The 17,291-nt window shown below is 38.1% G+C and overlaps 1 protein-coding gene and 1 pseudogene across 1 annotated transcript in view; both read left to right on the forward strand.

Moving 5' to 3' along the window:
• Positions 1–3,296: 3,296 nt before the first annotated feature.
• LOC119792641 (PC-esterase domain-containing protein 1A-like) overlaps positions 3,297–17,291 on the forward strand; it is a 34,576-nt gene continuing 20,581 nt past the window's right edge. The window contains exons 1-5 of the mRNA XM_038299370.1: positions 3,297–3,404; positions 5,695–5,805; positions 7,606–7,685; positions 10,036–10,268; positions 13,106–13,256. Of these exons, the coding sequence (XP_038155298.1) occupies positions 5,730–5,805; positions 7,606–7,685; positions 10,036–10,268; positions 13,106–13,256 (540 nt within the window). The 5' untranslated portion in view covers positions 3,297–3,404; positions 5,695–5,729. The remainder of the gene's footprint in view (positions 3,405–5,694; positions 5,806–7,605; positions 7,686–10,035; positions 10,269–13,105; positions 13,257–17,291) is intronic.
• Positions 14,585–14,976, forward strand: LOC119792642 (annotated as a pseudogene).

The following is a 17,291-nucleotide window of genomic DNA, read 5'->3' on the forward strand; positions in this document are numbered from 1 at the left end:
ATGAAATAATTATGCATAGGTTTCAGTCCATTTTTTTGATTTTCTGAAAGTTTTTAAGTGTGTCATGATGCTCTTACGCTACGTGGGCCATTAGCCATTTAAAATAAAATCCTCCCACATTGTGGTTCGTCTCCACTCACCACTTCTGCTCTTAATGGATTCTACTCTGTTGGAAATGAGAAATCTGTGAGAGCCAGCTCTCCTCTCTCTCTGGAGATTAATGCATTTGGAGAGAGTGTGATTCAAGTGGAATGCTATTGGACGGCGAGGACGAATGGCCTCGTGGGAATATATATCGATGCAGACGTTTTCCCAGTCCATTACCGCTTCAACCGACACCCAAACAAACCTGTAGGGTGGATTCTGAACCAGACAGCAGACGTGAGCCAAATGAGAAGGGCAACGTTTTTTCCTGCAGGCCACTGTCTATAAATCAAGCTCTATGCAGCCAGCGGCCAGAGCCTAGGTATATAAATACAATAATGTCTACCCCGAGGCGAGGCCCTCAGCTGCTGAGCTGCGGAAATGAATTGAATGAGATAGAAAAACTGAGTCAACAACACTTGCTGTCTCCTATTACTCTCATTGCCATCATGTTCCACTGTGGTAAAGTCTCAGCGACATCCATGTTAATGGAGATTTGGAGCAGCTGTGTGATTCTGGGTTCTTTTTATTCCTCATCTACCTCCTCCTCTAAGCCAGAGAGGCGCCTTTCCTCTGCTTTCTGATGGAGGTTCTTCTCTTCTTCTTTATCACGTCATCATCTATAGGATAAGATAACTGAATTTATAAATGCAAGTCAATAAAGATTAATAAATTTGATATTTGTTGTCTGTTTTTAAAGGAAAAGTCCGGTCATATTCTGAATTCAAATATCTTAAAGTACTATAAAAATATGTTCAACAAATGGTGTTTTGAATGTGCTTTACTGGAGGCATCCATGTTTGTCAAAGAACACTACTGCCACCTACTGGTTAGTGACATTGTCACGGTGCGGTATCGGCTGTTGATCAAGTCCCAGTGCTGTATCTGGTGTTTGTCACAACGCGCTATTATCCAAGTCATCTTGAAAACATTCTTCTTCCAAATGTTGGCTACATATTACGGGTTTTTTCTCTGACCAGTAGTTCGATGGCAAATCCTCCCTCTTCAAGTTGGATCTGTACTGTTGAATTTGTGATTTGTTCTCATAAATGTGTAAAATTCAACTTGTAAACTTGGAAGTCCTACTGGTAAATTTGTCAGTCTTGCAAATGTATGAATTCTCTTCCTAAACTGTTCATTTATATTTGTGGGGTAATAAAATTGTATTAGTTACTTTTTGCTTTATACTGTTAAATTTGTGATTTGAGGCTAAGAGGCTTGGGTAAATTCTTAGAAGATTTAATGGGATAACACAAGTAGCAAAAACAGGAATCAAAAAAATCCAACTTAAAAATTAAACACAAACCAGAACCATAGAGACATCAGGGGGAAACAATCACAAGGAGCCAGGGTGAGACAAAGTAATTTATGGCTGACTCAACAAAGGCAGGACTAACGAGCTGATAAGGAGCAGGTGTGAGTAGAGCTGACCAGGAAGCCAAGGGAAAAGGAAACACAAGGGGGCAACAGAGGACAAGCGAAGAAAAACCTAAGAAACTTAAATAAATCAAGAACAGACCAATAAAGCTAGAAAAAAAAATGGATAAACATGAAACTGAAAACTTAGAGAAAACAGAATCAAAATCGTTTTTATTTGCATTCCGAAATTTATGATTTGTACTTGTGAATTTCATTGCATGCCCAAATTTGTGATTTTTACTTGTGAATTTATCTATATTTTCTACATTTGTGATTTGTACTTGTGAATGTATTCCTATTTCTAAATTTGTGATTTTTTTTACTTGTGAATTTATTTGTATTTCTAAATTTGTAATTTGTACTTGTTTATTTTTATTTGCATTCCTAAATTTGATTTGTACTTGTGAATGTATTTGTATTTTCTGGATTTGTAATTTTTACTTGTGAATTTATTTGTATTTCTAAATTTTTGATTTCTACCTGTGAATTTATCTATATTTTCTAAATTTGTGATTTGTACTTGTGAATGTATTCCTATTTCTAAATTTGTGATTTGTACTTGTGAATGTATTCCTATTTCTAAATTTGTGATTTTTTACTTGTGAATTTATTTGTATTTCTAAATTTGTAATTTGTACTTGTTTATTTTTATTTGCATTCCTAAATTTGATTTGTACTTCTGAATTTATTTGTATTTTCTAAATTTGTAATTTTTTCTTGTGAATTTATTTGTATTTCTAAATTTTTTATTTTTACTTGTAAATGTATTTGTATTTTCTAAATTTGTAATTTTTACTTGTGAATTTATTTGTATTTCTAAATTTTTGATTTTTACTTGTAAATGTATTTGTATTTTCTAAATTTGTAATTTTTACTTGTGAATTTATTTGTATTTCTAAATTTGTGATTTTTACTTGTGAATTCATTTGTATTTCTAAATTTGTGATTCGTTCTTCTTGATTTATTTGTATGCCTAAATTTGAGATTTGTATTTGTGAATTTATTTGCATTCCCTTATTTGTGATCTGTACTTGTGAATTTACTTGTGCCTAAATTTGACATTTGTACACTGCAATTGTAAAATTGTACTTGTGAATTTTTAGAAGTTGTTTGCGATTTAGTGAAAACAATACAAACTTTAAAACAGCGATAACTGGATGTTTATGACACTTTTGTGTATGTGTTTTTTAATTCTGTTAAAGTTCAGATCCTTGAAATGTGATAATTTATTTTGCCATAAAGATGAAGATGGGAGACCAGAACCAGCGCTGCAGATGAGCGGCAGGCCACTATCAAAGCCAACAGAGCAACACGTGGAGCCCAAATATTGGAATTAAAATAAATTTTCTTTGGTTTTCTTTAATATTCAGGATGTCAGAGGAAATTGATTTTGTGTTTTTACTATAAAAGAAAAGTATTAATCACTGGATTTTTATTTTTATCTATCCATACTAAAAAAAAAAACGAAATTAGCTCATTAACTAATTAACAATCTTTTTGAATGACACGACTGAAAAAGTTCACTTTTGAATCACATTATAATTTGCAAATTCACCGGTTATATTTTACAGAATAGAAATATAAGGTAAAAAAAAAAAAAATGTGACAACTGTTGTTTAAACAAGCTTAATCTGCTGCGTTATTTCAACAAATTGAACATTTAAAACATTTAAAACAAGTGTCTGTTTTGCTTTAATATTCCTGGATAGTTTTGCAGATTTTTCTCGCGTGATCTGGCAACACAGCTTTTGCGATGACGTCACCCTCTGCAGGTGTTCCTAATTAGAGCGCTAATTGGTAAGGACGTGCACATGTCAGCAGGCTGAGCTCATCATCAGCAGGTAAGTAAATATAAAAAAGGTTAAATCAAAAATAAACATTGACCTTCAGTAAATGAACAGGTTGCTGCTGGTTTGTCCCTCTTGTTTTGTAGCTTATTTAGCCGCCTGTCATACAGACCTGTGTTATTAGGAAAACAGCTGACGGCCATGTTTGGTTTTTTTCTGTAATTGTGACTCACTGTTTGGGCAACATGACGAACCTGCTTTTTATTATTAATAAACCACCGTGGCTCAGTCTGTATTTTTGCTGTTTTACTTTTGTCTGCAAAGATCTTATTCTGTGACTCCAGGGGGCGCTGTGGCAGGTGGCACAGCAGGCGACGCCATAGCCGCCATCTTGGGGAGGTCGCCCAGTCTCAAGTGAATTTCTCAGCGCATTTGGTCAATAAAAACTCACTGATTTGTAAATTTTCTTTGTATAGAAAACTTTATAAATACATATATCTTAGCTATGTGTGTATAAACTCATTGTTTATTAATTTATATGTTTGTATTGGACTTAAAAAGTAATAATATTCTGATGTGAATTATTATTCAAGATAACCCTATTAAAATTAGCCACCTCTTTTTCATGGGAGTCCTGACTGAAAGGCAGAAACTTTTATTTTCTTTTTTTCCCCAGCATTTTATTGTCATTACACTGACACAAGTATAAAGTAATGAAATGAACTCTCTGTATTTAAGCAGTGGGCTGCCATTATGTGGCGCCCAGGCAGCAGTGTGGGATAATCCTTTGGACCGCCTGTGTAAAGCCTCCAGCCTCCGCTGTTCCTCCCTTCTTGCTGAGCTCCGACTTCCTCAGAGCTCGAGGAGAGCGTGCGCTATATTATTAAATTCATAGGAGCAAAATATGTGGAAATAAACGGTTAATTTTGTATGACGTATTAAAAAAAAATACCCATCAACATCCAGCATATTTGCGGTTTCTGCCCAAATATTTTCTTTTGTTGTGGATTTTTGTAACGGGGTTTATGGAGGACCAACTCTGCCATATTTAGAAATAAATACAGAAAGGAATAAACGCTCAATAAATAAATAAGAATAGAATTAATTGCCCCCAAAAATATAATAAACAAATGAATGTAGGTAGAGATTAAATTATACAGTGAGACATAAATTTATATATCTCTTTGAATTAGCTTCTTTATTTACTCGCCTTTGTAATAATTACCTTATTTATTTATTGTCCGTTATAATCTTAAACTTTATTTATTTATTATTTTTTTAAGTATTTGTGTGGATGATATATATTTGTCCGTTTTATTCTTCCTTTGTATTATTTTGCCCTACTTATTTCTTCCATACTATTTATTTCTGCCTTTTATATTTACGTTTCTGTTTGCATTTCTGCCTCATTATGCAAATGAGGAGGGGGCGTGGCTTAGAGGGTCACTTTCTGCCCATTGGTTGGCGGCTCATCTTCTTAACTCACGTTAATTACGTGCGTAATTTAAAAGAAAATGTTCCAAAGTTGAGAGGACCGCAACAACCAGCGTAGCTCGGAGGCTAACGCAGCCCGTCTGCAGCGGCCCTCAAATTTCATAAAAATCATCAAACCAACAGTCATATTTTTTTTTTTACTATTTTGGATTTCTAAATATAAAATAATGTTTCAAACATGATATAGAAAAATAATGATATAAAAAAATTATGTTTTTTTTTTTCCCATGTTATGGGGGGGGGACCAATTATGTCAGCTGGCTAAAATATTTAATTTTCCCTCTCATAACTCTGGAAAATAATGATCAAATGTCCCCAAATCCACAGAATTTGTTGTCTGATGAAGAAAGGAATAAAAATATTTAAAGGCTTGCAGGTAAATTAATTTATTTCCATGGTATGGAGGGGGGAATTGTTGTGTGCATGTAGTATAATCCAGTAATCAGTCATATTTTACATTAGAACGGGATTTAGCAGAAAGTCTACACTCTCATCTTCACCCTCAGGGCTAAGCCCCTAATCTCCTACAATCCTAGATCCTCCCCTGGACAAAAGTATCATAAAACTTCTTTAAAAAAATCAGAATTTTGGAAAAAAAAAAAAACTCTTAATCATGTCACAGTCAAACTGACCATATCAATGCGTTATTTATTTATTTTTTTTGCACCACCTTAAGAAATGGAAATGTCATGAGAGCTGTAGAAAACAGAATTTCCTTTTGTATCAAGTGTATGTACAGAGTGACAATAAAGTTTGTCTAAATCTAAAAAGGTCTGTTAAATAAAACCAAACCAATAGAGATGGAGTCTTCTTAATGTTAACCTGCTCTTCCCATCATTGCTTCCCTCAGTCCCAAACACCACTGCTGGGAAACGCTGAGCAGCCATGAGGTCTTTGGTAACAACCAGCCAGGCCAGGAAGCTTCTGCACAACAAGTTCGTGGTCATTCTGGGCGGTTCAGGTGAGCATCTGTAGCCTGACGTAGTCCTACTCAATTCTAGTCAGAATGAGTCTGATGCTGCTCCATAGAGCTGTGATTATGGGGCGTGTTTTGAACGGACCAGGAAAAAAAATGCCTCTGCACTCAATTGGATAGACCTACAACCAATAAGAGCAACGGAGTGCGTGACGTATGTTAAGCGACGCATAGTTGTTGTCAACAAAAATCAAAGCGTGCAGTTGCACGCCTAGAATAAGAAGATGAGCCTTGATTGCGTTTCTCTGTTCCTCTTTTAAAATTAATTTGCTGTCGATATCTTCTAGAACAGACCTAATAGCAGAATCTACTCACCTCAACTCTCCAGCGGCAGCCATTGTTGTTGTCACCCAAGCGCGCTTTGGTGACGTGGTTGATTACGTTACTGTTGATCATCTGTCCATCATCGTATAAAGCCCGCCCTGACAATTTGATTGGATCGCCAGAGGGTGGGCGATAATACTCGCGCTACTATGGAGCAGAGCCAGACCGAACTTCCCGACCTCAAACCTTGTGGGCGGGACTAAGTTCGGAATGGCACCCAGGCTAGAGCATCTGAGGTCAGCTGTGATTATTTTATTCTACTAATCTCGTTGGAATGCTTTATGTTGATGATTCCACGCTTTACGACTTTCCTGGCTGGTTTTCGTCAAGCGGAAATAGTTCCTTCACAACAGCAGTAGGTCAGTGTGAGCGCACCTTCCCACGCAGCAGGTTGAGTCACCCCAGTCGGCCTCGGAAGATGGCCGCTCACACCGAGCCTGGTTCTGCTGGAGGTTTCTTCCTGTTCAAAGAGAGTTTTTTTCCTCTCCACTGTTGCTACAAGCATGCTTATACCCCATTTACACTACCGATCCATACCGAGACCGGTCCGAGCTCGGATCAGTTAACCAGGCCTAGCTCGGTTCTGACGACCGTTTACACATCACGCTATCTCGGTTCCTCGCCTCCTCGTGACGATCTGCGGTATTACTGCCAGTAGTGAAGGACGAAATCAAGCAGCTGGTGGCGGTAATGCACCAAAGGTTGTTTGCCAACCGCCATAAAACACAAGAAGAAGAAGACGAAGAAGGAGGGAATCATGCAAATCAAAATGGCGGCGCCCGTCACATTCAGAAAGTTATGCTTGATTATTATTATCATCCCAGGTCGCACCATGCTCTGTTGAAGCCATTATTTAAAATGTTGCGTGGAGAAGATTTCGATTGTTGTTTATAGTTGTTCCTCTTCTTCTGTTTTGTGTTGGTTGGCAAGCAACTTCCGGAGGGGCATTAGTGCCACCTACTGGAATGGAGTGTGAATCGCGATGTGCAGCCAGACGGAGATGACGCGTTCTGCTCATGCGCTCTTGTTATCAGAGAACCGATCCAGGGAAAAACCGGGCCGAGCCCACATCTGGAACCGGTCTGGGGTTAGCTTGGTCCGGTTGTGTCTAGCTCGGTTCAGTTCAGTTTGCTTTCCATTTACACACCATAAGTTATCTCAGTTACTGAGCTCGGACCGGTCTCAGCACGGTTTTTTTAAGGGTAGTGTAAATGGGGTAAATGAGTCGATGCAATCAGCTGGTTTTCCTTAGATAGAAAACTTTGAATCGATCTGACTGGATGATCTGGTGAACTGGAAAGTGCCTTTAGATGACATATATTTAACTGGCGCTATAGAAATAAAATGAATTGAATTGAATGATTTGAACAAAAATGAAAAAGCAGTAAATTAGTTGTTTCTATTAAAAAGACCAGAAACATTCATGCCCTGAACTCTAACATGCGTGTCCTTCTCTTTCAGTGCAGCGCTCCATGTACAAAGACCTGGTGGTTCTGCTTCAGAGCTATCAGCATCTGACTCTGTCTCAGCTCAAGTCCAAAGTAAATCGTTCTCCTTCCTCGTCTTAAATAACGTAATCTCTCTGTGAATCACTCCTCAGTTTATGGCTCAGATTTCGCCTGTGAGAAGCAGACCTCCATGCTAGATGTGATAAAGAGGGAAATTAATTAACCAATCCAAACTAGTAATGGGTTTCATGAGGCATCAGGAAGCGCTTCGACACATTGCCAAACTGGACTGATACTGGGTTCTCAACACTCCCACCTGCTGGACTTTTAAAATCCCTGCAATTTGAAAGAATAAACTGAAACTGATTTAATGATCTAATAATACTATGTTATATTGCATTATTTTATGTATTTGCTTATATGAAAATATGTTAATATTTTTTTTTATGAAATCTATAAATAATGTAAACATATATCAACTGAAAAATTTAGGTTAACATTTGAATGAGGATGCTTGTGGACTAGCATAAACAAAAAAAACAAAGCAGCATTACTGTAACGCTGGAAAACTAAAAGTCAATTGGAATTTAAATTAAATTCCGATAACTTAAGTGACAACTGAGGGGAACATGATGAATGATGAGAAAATCAAAACAAATACTAGATCAAAATGGTTCCACTCGGCTGAAACCTTTCTTTCGCCTTGAGGCCGCTCCATATTTCTACATGAATTTTAAAATCAAACGCAAAAGATCTGAGATTTATTTATTTTTTGACAGACACATCTTGTTTACAGGTGAGCTTATGTGTGTCTCAGCCCCCCCTTCAGTGTCCACCATATTGGATCAGTCCACTTGCTGCACATGTTCAGAAAGGTCCAAACAGACAGCAGCAAACCATTTGAAAACAAACCATGCAAAGAGCAGTGTTGCTAACTTAGCGCTTTAGTCGCTATATTTAGCCACTTTTCAGACCCCTCTAGCACTTTGATTTCTAAAAAGCTCCTAGCGCCAAATCTAGAGACTTTTTTCTGCTACTGGAGACTTTGGAGACAACATCTAAAAGCAGCGAACTCTGCTCTCCAGAGCCAGTAGATTGGTAACCCCGCCTCCTGCTCTCCTCTATCTTGTCTGCTGTCATGATTCATGCAGCTATTATTTCATCCAAATGAAAAATGGAGAACAGATAAGCAGATCATGGCTTGTCTACAGTGAAAAGAAGGACTGGGTTATTTACTTTGGCCTTTTTGGAAACACAGGAAGGAGCAATCAGCTAAGTGAGCTTAGTGCTTGGAAAAAATCTTTCATTCCTTTAGAGACAGCATGAAAAGTCAGCTGAGTACAAAACATAGAGAGGAAAACAAGAAGAAAAGGGACAAGAAGAGAGGGACACAACCTAGAACAAAGAATGGATGTCTATTCTTTTAAAGTCGTAGGGAAGCGTCTGTTCCAACCGTTGCATTTCCGAATTCTCCCGAGTGGTGCCCGACTTTACACGAGTGAATAAAGTGAATGTGATTGGTCGATTATCAGGGGGGCGGGATTGTTGTGGCGGGAGGTTCACAAGCAAGTTTGGTTGTGGCCGGTTTGTGGGAAGCATCTTGCTAACCAGTTAGCATCTTAGTGCTAGTAGGTTCCCAATGGGAAATTCCAGTGGGACCAAGTAGCACTAAATTGGTGACTTAGAAACGACGCTGTCAAGGAACGCTATGGACAGAGGAAACATGCAAGAGGAGGAGAGTTTAGTGTCGGAGGTCGTGGATGAGTCTCCTTCGTCATCCATTTTTTATTTAGAGGAGGAAAGCGGGGATGAAGATGTTGTGGAAGAGGACGCCAGGGCGGCAGAAGCTTGGTTTGATGTAGAAGGCTTCCAGCCGTACATGTTTGAGCCCTTGCCTCGCAACGCTGCCAGTTCTGTTAGCTCTACGCCTGCCGAAGACACAGACGTCCATCCCCGTGAACACTGGGACGCAACTCAATGGGAAAGGAAAGGATTCTGATTTCAACTGTTGCGTATATTAGCTGCGACATATGAATCAAGATGCTATGACCGAAAACATTTGATTGACAGATGACCGTTGATATATGATTGGCCGAATTTAGGTGTTCAGGCTGACGTAGAACTAACTGACCTGGAGAAGATAACGGAAAAAAACAACAATGCAGATTTTAAGACATGAATTTTTTACAAATTGAAATTTTTCTAACTTTTTGGACGATATCACCCGTCACTAATCAAACACGACTCGGGTTCTGTAGTTGTCTTCAACGCTGCCTCACTGGGTTAAGATGAATTCATAATATTCAGAAGGATAGCAGTGATTTTATTTTCAGAATAGCCAGGGGCGGAGCTAGAAGGGGGAGCACCTTTCCTTTGTTTGTTACCGAGTTACTTAACTAACCAAACATTTGAACTTGAGTGCTGTGTCTCTCTTTGTGCCCAGGGCGAGTTCTCCTTTCAGGGGGACGTGCTGGTGGAAGGAGGCTGCTTGGGTCCAAAGACAAACGGGACGGAGTACAAAGAGGTCCGACAGTACGTCTCCAGCCACCACCTGCTGCGATATTACTTCCTGACGCGCATCTACTCACCATACATGGAGAGTATTTTGGAGGACTTCCGGCAGGGACTGAGGCCGGATGTCCTCATAGTCAACTCTTGTGTCTGGGACCTCACCAGGTGACAATACTAATCTAGTTTAATCTGTCCGTTTTCCCTTAGGAAGATGGTTCCCTAAAATAAGTCCTTCATTTTTAAAGCACACAGTTTGTTTCACAATTAGTCACACATTTGAACCGATAATTAGAACATCCTACCAGAAATGACAGCAACTGAACACCACACAGGATGAATGAAACAAATATAGGCTGGGAACATTTATTGGATGTTCTAACAATGATTTCTAGGTTTGTTTTCCAAACCCAGGACGCTTTCTGGAGGATGGTTGAATCTTCTTTTAAAGAGCTTTTCTCATTATAGATTTATTTAGGGATGCACGATATTGGGATTTTGGCCGATATCCGATATGCCGATATTTTAAAACTCATGTAGCCGATAACCGATATCGATACCGATGTTAAAGCTGGACAAAAATAAGTAGTCATTGAAAATAGCAGTTTTGTTATCCATTTCTGACACTTTGAAAAATAATATACTCAAATATATTTTCATATGCTGATATCAAATAGATTTTTAAAAACGCGGTATCGATCTATTTTACTTTCAAAATCTGGTGAAATTTCATCGTTCTGTTACAAACTCTCGTGATATTTTGCAAATTCTTGTGAGATTTTGTTAGTAAAATAGATCGATACCGCGTCAATATATCAACATATAAAAATATGGCAACATTTGGTGAATTTTCGGGGGATTTCGTAGCATAACGATGACATTAGGGATGCACGATATAATCGGCCCCCTATCGGTATCGGCCTTAAAACTGAATATCGGACATCGGCCACCCCACCGATATTTAACCTGATATTTGATCAGCTTCTGAGTTTCTAAAGTCTAAAAAAAAAAAAAAATACTACTACTTCTTCTTCCTCAAAAACGTCTTTTTTACAGACTTAAAAACTTCTAAAGATGAGGGAAAAAATATTGATCCATTAAAATATCCCAATATCTTCATATGCTGATATATTGCCATTTAAAAACACCATATCAATCTCTTTTACTAATGAAATATTGCTATATGCCATCGTTATGCTACGAAATCCCCCGAAAATTCACCAAATGTTGCCAGAACGATGAAATTTCACGAGATTTTGAAAGTAAAATAGATCGATACCGCGTTTTTAAAAATCAATTTGATATCAGCATATGAAAATATATTTGAGTATTTTATTTTTCAAAGTGTCAGAAATGGATAACAAAACTGCTATTTTCAATGACTACTTATTTTTGTCCAGCTTTAACATCGGTATGGATATCGGTTATCGGCTACATGAGTTTTAAAATATCGGCATATCGGATATCGGCCAAAATCCCAATATCGTGCATCCCTAGATGACATATAGCAATATTTCATTAGTAAAAGAGATTGATATGGTGTTTTTAAATGGCAATATATCAGCATATGAAGATATTGGGATATTTTAATGTATCAATATTTTTTCCCTCGTCTTTAGAAGTTTTTAAGTCTGTAAAAAAAGAAGTTTTTGAGGAAGAAGAAGAAGTAGTATTTTTTTTTTTTTTTTTTTTTTTAGACTTTAGAAACTCAGAAGCTGATCAAATATCGGGTTAAATATCGGTGGGGTGGCCGATGTCCGATATTCAGTTTTAAGGCCGATACCGATAGGGGGCCGATTATATCTTGCATCCCTAGTTGCAATATTTGGTTGGTAGCAATGACAGCCTCCGAACATTTCTTACATTCATCTAGAAGCTTCTTGCGCTTTCTTGGGTGGCATTTTCTCCCTCTCTTCTTTTGCAATCTGCCCGAGCTCTTGTACATTTGCAGGGTTCCTTTCTCCAATGGCAGATTTCAGCTCTACCCAAAGATTTTCAATTTTCAATGGATTGAGATCAGGACTTATTGCTGGCCATTTTAAAACAGTCCGTTTTTTCCCTTTCAACCATTCCTGCGTGCTTTTGGAGCTGAGCTTTGGGTCATTATCTTGCTGGAAGACCCAGGATCTTTGCATCAAACAGAGTTTTCTTACACTGGGACATTTCGCTCTGGAATTTCTTGATATTCTTCTGATTTCATGATGCCTGTGATACGGTCAAGGCCTCCAGTACAAGATGCCGCAAAGCAGCCCCACAGCATTATGCATCCTCCACCATGCTTGAATATTGGTATGGTGTTCTTTTTTTTAAAGGCTTCATTGCGCCGTCTGTAAACATACTGTTGGTGTGAATTACCAAAAAGCTCCACTTTTGTTTCATCTGTCCATAAAATGTTGTCGCTTGAGGTTTGTCTAGGTTCTCTTTTGCGACCAATCGTTCTTTTCTTTAGGAAATATTCCATCATATGTACTTAAACTTCAGGGGTGCCAATAATTGTGAGCAGGACTGTATGTTTAGAAAATAACACTAATCAGATCTAAGATATATCCCGCAGCTGAAATGAGCTGTGGTGAGAGGTGGTTAAAATCTTCCTTAAGAGTAAAATAATTCCCTACTTTCTCTAAATTTTTATTGTGCTTTTTTGACGTAGAAAGGGAACCGCGGAACGTAAAATTAAAAATCGTAGGGAATTCCTTTTTAAATGTCAAATCATTCTGGCTTAAACATGTATATAAATGTATGTATATATAAATGAATAGTCTGGTTCATTTATGATTGGAGGCGGAGCATTTTTTAACTTGCTGTTGATTTCATTTTTTTTTCAGCATTTGTTTTGTTTTCTTCATTTTTCATTCGTATTTGTTTGTGTTTTCTCTTTTTTCCCATTTTCAGAAATTGTCATTAAAACATTTAGTCTTACAAATAAAATAAGTCTACCATTTTTTCATCCAAAGACAAATTGTAAATCACAGCATTCTTCATCTTGCCTTTATGTTTAATCACAGGTACGGCCTGGAGAGTCTGAACGAATACAAGGAGAACCTCAACAGGTTCTTCAGTGAGATCAAAGCCATCGTTCTCCACAGTTGTCTGGTGGTCTGGGTTCTGGCAATGCCCATTGGCAAGAAGATCAAAGGTGGATTCTTGGTTCCTGAAGTGAGTGTCTTCATCAGTGTGTTGCTTTTAAAAATACCAATCCAAAGGTTTAAACACAAAGGCATAATTAGCTCCGATTTCATGCATTCACTGAAACTGACATTTTAGGTCACATGTTGTCCATATATTATGCAAACTAAGATGTTATTCATTACCAACATTCAAATAGGTCGGCGTAGCTGAGAAGTGGAATCTAAGCATAAACACAATGAGTCTGACCTGATTTCTTTCTTTTGGGCTGTTGATATAAGTTTTTTGAATTTTTCCCTAAACACTTTTTTTGTATGATTTTCACTAGACCATCCTGATCTCGCGAGCTTTCAAGGTTTCACTCGCAGATCAGTCTGGAGTCTCTCCGTTAAAGAAAATTTGGAGCCGTTCACCAAACGAACGTCCAATCAGCGTTGGCTTTGAGGCGGGTTGAGGTGTGACGCAACGAGAAGCGCGACAGTTCAGTCTAAAGAACATGGCGGCTTCAGCCGATGAAACTAGCGTTAGCGTGGCTATCGAGCAAGTTTAATCGGAATTACAGAGTATTTCTTCACTGAAAGAAGAGCAAAACACTGCTCTGGAGGCTTTTCTCACAGGAAAATATGTTTTTGCTCTTCTACCGACTGGTTTCGGCAAGAGTTTGATCTATCAATTGGCTCCTCTTCGTCGTCGCTCTGTTAGTACGTCATATGCTCCGTTGATCTGATTGGTTTATTTGGCCCGTCTATCACCAACGTAGGCCAATCGGCTAACCAGTATTTTCGCCTCTACCAAAAATTACTTCAACAGAAGGTTTCCAGATGGAAATCCATCTGGCAGAGTCAGGTTAGGTTTTCACACCATATCTTCTAAAATTTATTTATTTATTTATTTTTTTTACAAAATCTCAAAAAGGTTCGAAATGATTCCTGTATTGTTGCTCACGCCTGCTGACGGGGGGACAAAGGGTTGTAAAATTGACAGTCTGACCATTAAAAATACAGGCAGAAGTGATTTTTACATAAAATATTTGATAAAAGTATTAAATATATCTGCATTAGGAATATGTAATATGTTTTCTTTAAATAAGTGGCCATTTGAACTAAAATGGTTTGACCAGGACAACAGCGGGCTGCAACTTTTAAGGTTTGTTTTGCTGCAAAAACTAAGAATGTCAGGTTTTCAGAAGTCCGGCACACAGACAAAGAAAAAAAGAGACAATTGGAAGATGGCAGTAAATATTAAATATGGAGTAAATATTAAAAATGGAAGCATCTCTCTGGTTTGACCTCTGCAGTCAAGAGACCCAGGCTTCTAACAGATTTGACTGAACCGGTTAAAACTGCCTTAATTACAAGATGTACGTGTGTGCAAAGTTTGCTTCCACACAGGTTGTGGTCCATGCTGGTTCCCGGGCTCTTTACAGACCCCTGTCTGCCTCTGTCCAGGCCAGAGGCCAAAACAGAGAGCCCCCTCACCCAGGTTTTCCTGAGAAGCTTTCAAATCAGTGCCGTAAGCAGGGATATCCACACTGCTGCCAGGTTTAATGGTGCTGGAGCCGCCACAGTCGGAGTGGCTGGATCCAGTGCTGGAATTAGGACTGTGTTCAGTAGTCTGATTATTGGCTATGCCAGGAACCCATCTCTGAAACAGCAGCTGTTCTCCTACGCCATCTTGGGATTTGCCCTGTCTGAAGCTACGGGTCTCTTCGGTTTTGATGGTCGCCACCTTTATCCTGTTTTCTATGTAAAACCAGCTCCTGCAACACTCTCCTTCCACAGATGGGACTACATATGTTATTATTAGGGATGCACGATATAATCGGCCCCCTATCGGTATCGGCCTTAAAACTGAATATCGGACATCGGCCACCCCACCGATATTTAACCCGATATTTGATCAGCTTCTGAGTTTCTAAAGTCTAAAAAAAAAAAATACTACTCCTTCTTCTTCCTCAAAAACTTATTTTTTACAGACTTAAAAACTTCTAAAGACGAGGGAAAAAATATTGATACATAAAATATCCCAATATCTTCATATGCTGATATATTGCCATTTAAAAACACCATATCAATCTCTTTTACTAATGAAATATTGCTATATGTCATCGTTATGCTACGAAATCCCCCGAAAATTCACCAAATGTTGCCATATTTTTATATGTTGATATATTGACGCGGTATCAATCTATTTTACTAACAAAATCTCACAAGAATTTGCAAAATATCACGAGAGTTTGTAACAGAACGATGAAATTTCACCAGATTTTGAAAGGAAAATGGATCGATACCGCGTTTTTAAAAATCAATTTGATATCAGCATATGAAAATATATTTGAGTATATTATTTTTCAAAGTGTCAGAAATGGATAACAAAACTGCTATTTTCAATGACTACTTATTTTTGTCCAGCTTTAACATCGGTATCGATATCGGTTATCGGCTACATGAGTTTTAAAATATCGGCATATCGGATGTCGGCCAAAATCCCAATATCGTGCATCCCTACTTATTATGGCTGCTAAAATTGTTCTGTGTTGGTGGAAATTTTTCCAAGCCTTTCAGACGCTGTCCAAATAAGCAAAACATGTATTGTACAAATTTAAGTTCTTACGCAATTAAAATACATGGATATGACCATTTAAAAAAAAGAGAACAAAAAACATAAAGTAGTGCAAATGAAAAAAAAAAATATATATATTAGGGCTGTCAAAATTAACGCGTTAACATGAGATGATTAATTTCTGGAATTAACGCGATATATTTTTTAACGCATTAACGCAGTCCCGCCCCCTTTTACCCACAATTCAATTGTCCGACATGGGCGAGATGGAGGAATCAGAAGAACCCGTTGGCTGGCTGGATGGACGGTGGGGGAATAAAAAAAAACAAAGACGGGACAATAAATAAACATGTTGTGGTTTGCTTACACTGCAAGAAGGAATTTTCGTTTCACCAAAGCACCTCGAGCCTTAAATATCATCTTAATGCCAAGCATTCATTGTTGGGGCTTCAACTTCAGCTGTTACGACACGCATGCGTCAGACCAGCCTCACCGAACGCAGGGCGTTAAGTAACGCTCTGCTTTACAATCAGAAAATGCGAACCAGTTAGTTTGCCTTAACAACTGGCTAAAAGATGAATAAATAATAGGTAAAATGCCCTCATGTAATTGTTTAAAAGTCAAGTTGTTTGTTTTAAACAAAAAACGTTCCATTCACCCATCCTGTATTTGCTAAAAAATACAGAAAATGTGTATTTTTCAATAATGTTTAGGCTAGTGATTAATCAAAATTAATTCAAGAAACCTTGTGATTAATTAGATAAAACATTTTAATCGTTTGACAGCCCTTATACAGTGGAGCAAAAAAGTATTTAGTCAGCCACCAATAGTGCAAGTTCTCTCACTCAAAAAGATGAGAGAGGCCGGTAATTTTCATCATAGATATACCTCAACTATGAGAGACAAAATGAGAAAAAAAAATCCAGAAAATCACATTGTCTGATTTTTAAAGAATTTATTTGCAAAATATGGTAGAAAATAAGTATTTGGTCAATAACAAAAGTTCATATCAATACTTTGTTATATACCCTTTGTTGGCAATGACAGAGATCAAACGTTTTCTGTAAGTCTTCACAAGGTTTTCACACACTGTTGCTGGTATTTTGGCCCATTCCTCCATGCAGATCTCCTCTAGAGCAGTGATGTTCTGGGGCTGTCGCTGGGCAACACGGACTTTCACCTCCCTCCAAAGATTTTCTATGGGGTTGAGATCTGGAGACTGGCTAGGCCACTCCAGGACCTTGAAATGCTTCTTATGAAGCCACTCCTTCGTTACCCGGGCGGCGTGTTTGGGATCATTGTCATGCTGAAAGACCCAGCCACGTTTCATCTTCAATGCCCTTGCTGATGGAAGGAGGTTTACACTCAAAATTTGACGATACATGGCCCCATTCATTCTTTCCTTCACACGGATCAGTCGTCCTGGTCCCTTAGCAGAAAAACAGCCCCAAAGCATGATGTTTCCACCTCCATGCTTCACTGTAGGTATGGTGTTCTTTGGAT

The sequence above is a fragment of the Cyprinodon tularosa genome, unplaced genomic scaffold (assembly GCF_016077235.1).
Source record: "Cyprinodon tularosa strain WSP-4 unplaced genomic scaffold, ASM1607723v1 ctg427, whole genome shotgun sequence".
Classification (NCBI taxonomy): domain Eukaryota; kingdom Metazoa; phylum Chordata; class Actinopteri; order Cyprinodontiformes; family Cyprinodontidae; genus Cyprinodon; species Cyprinodon tularosa.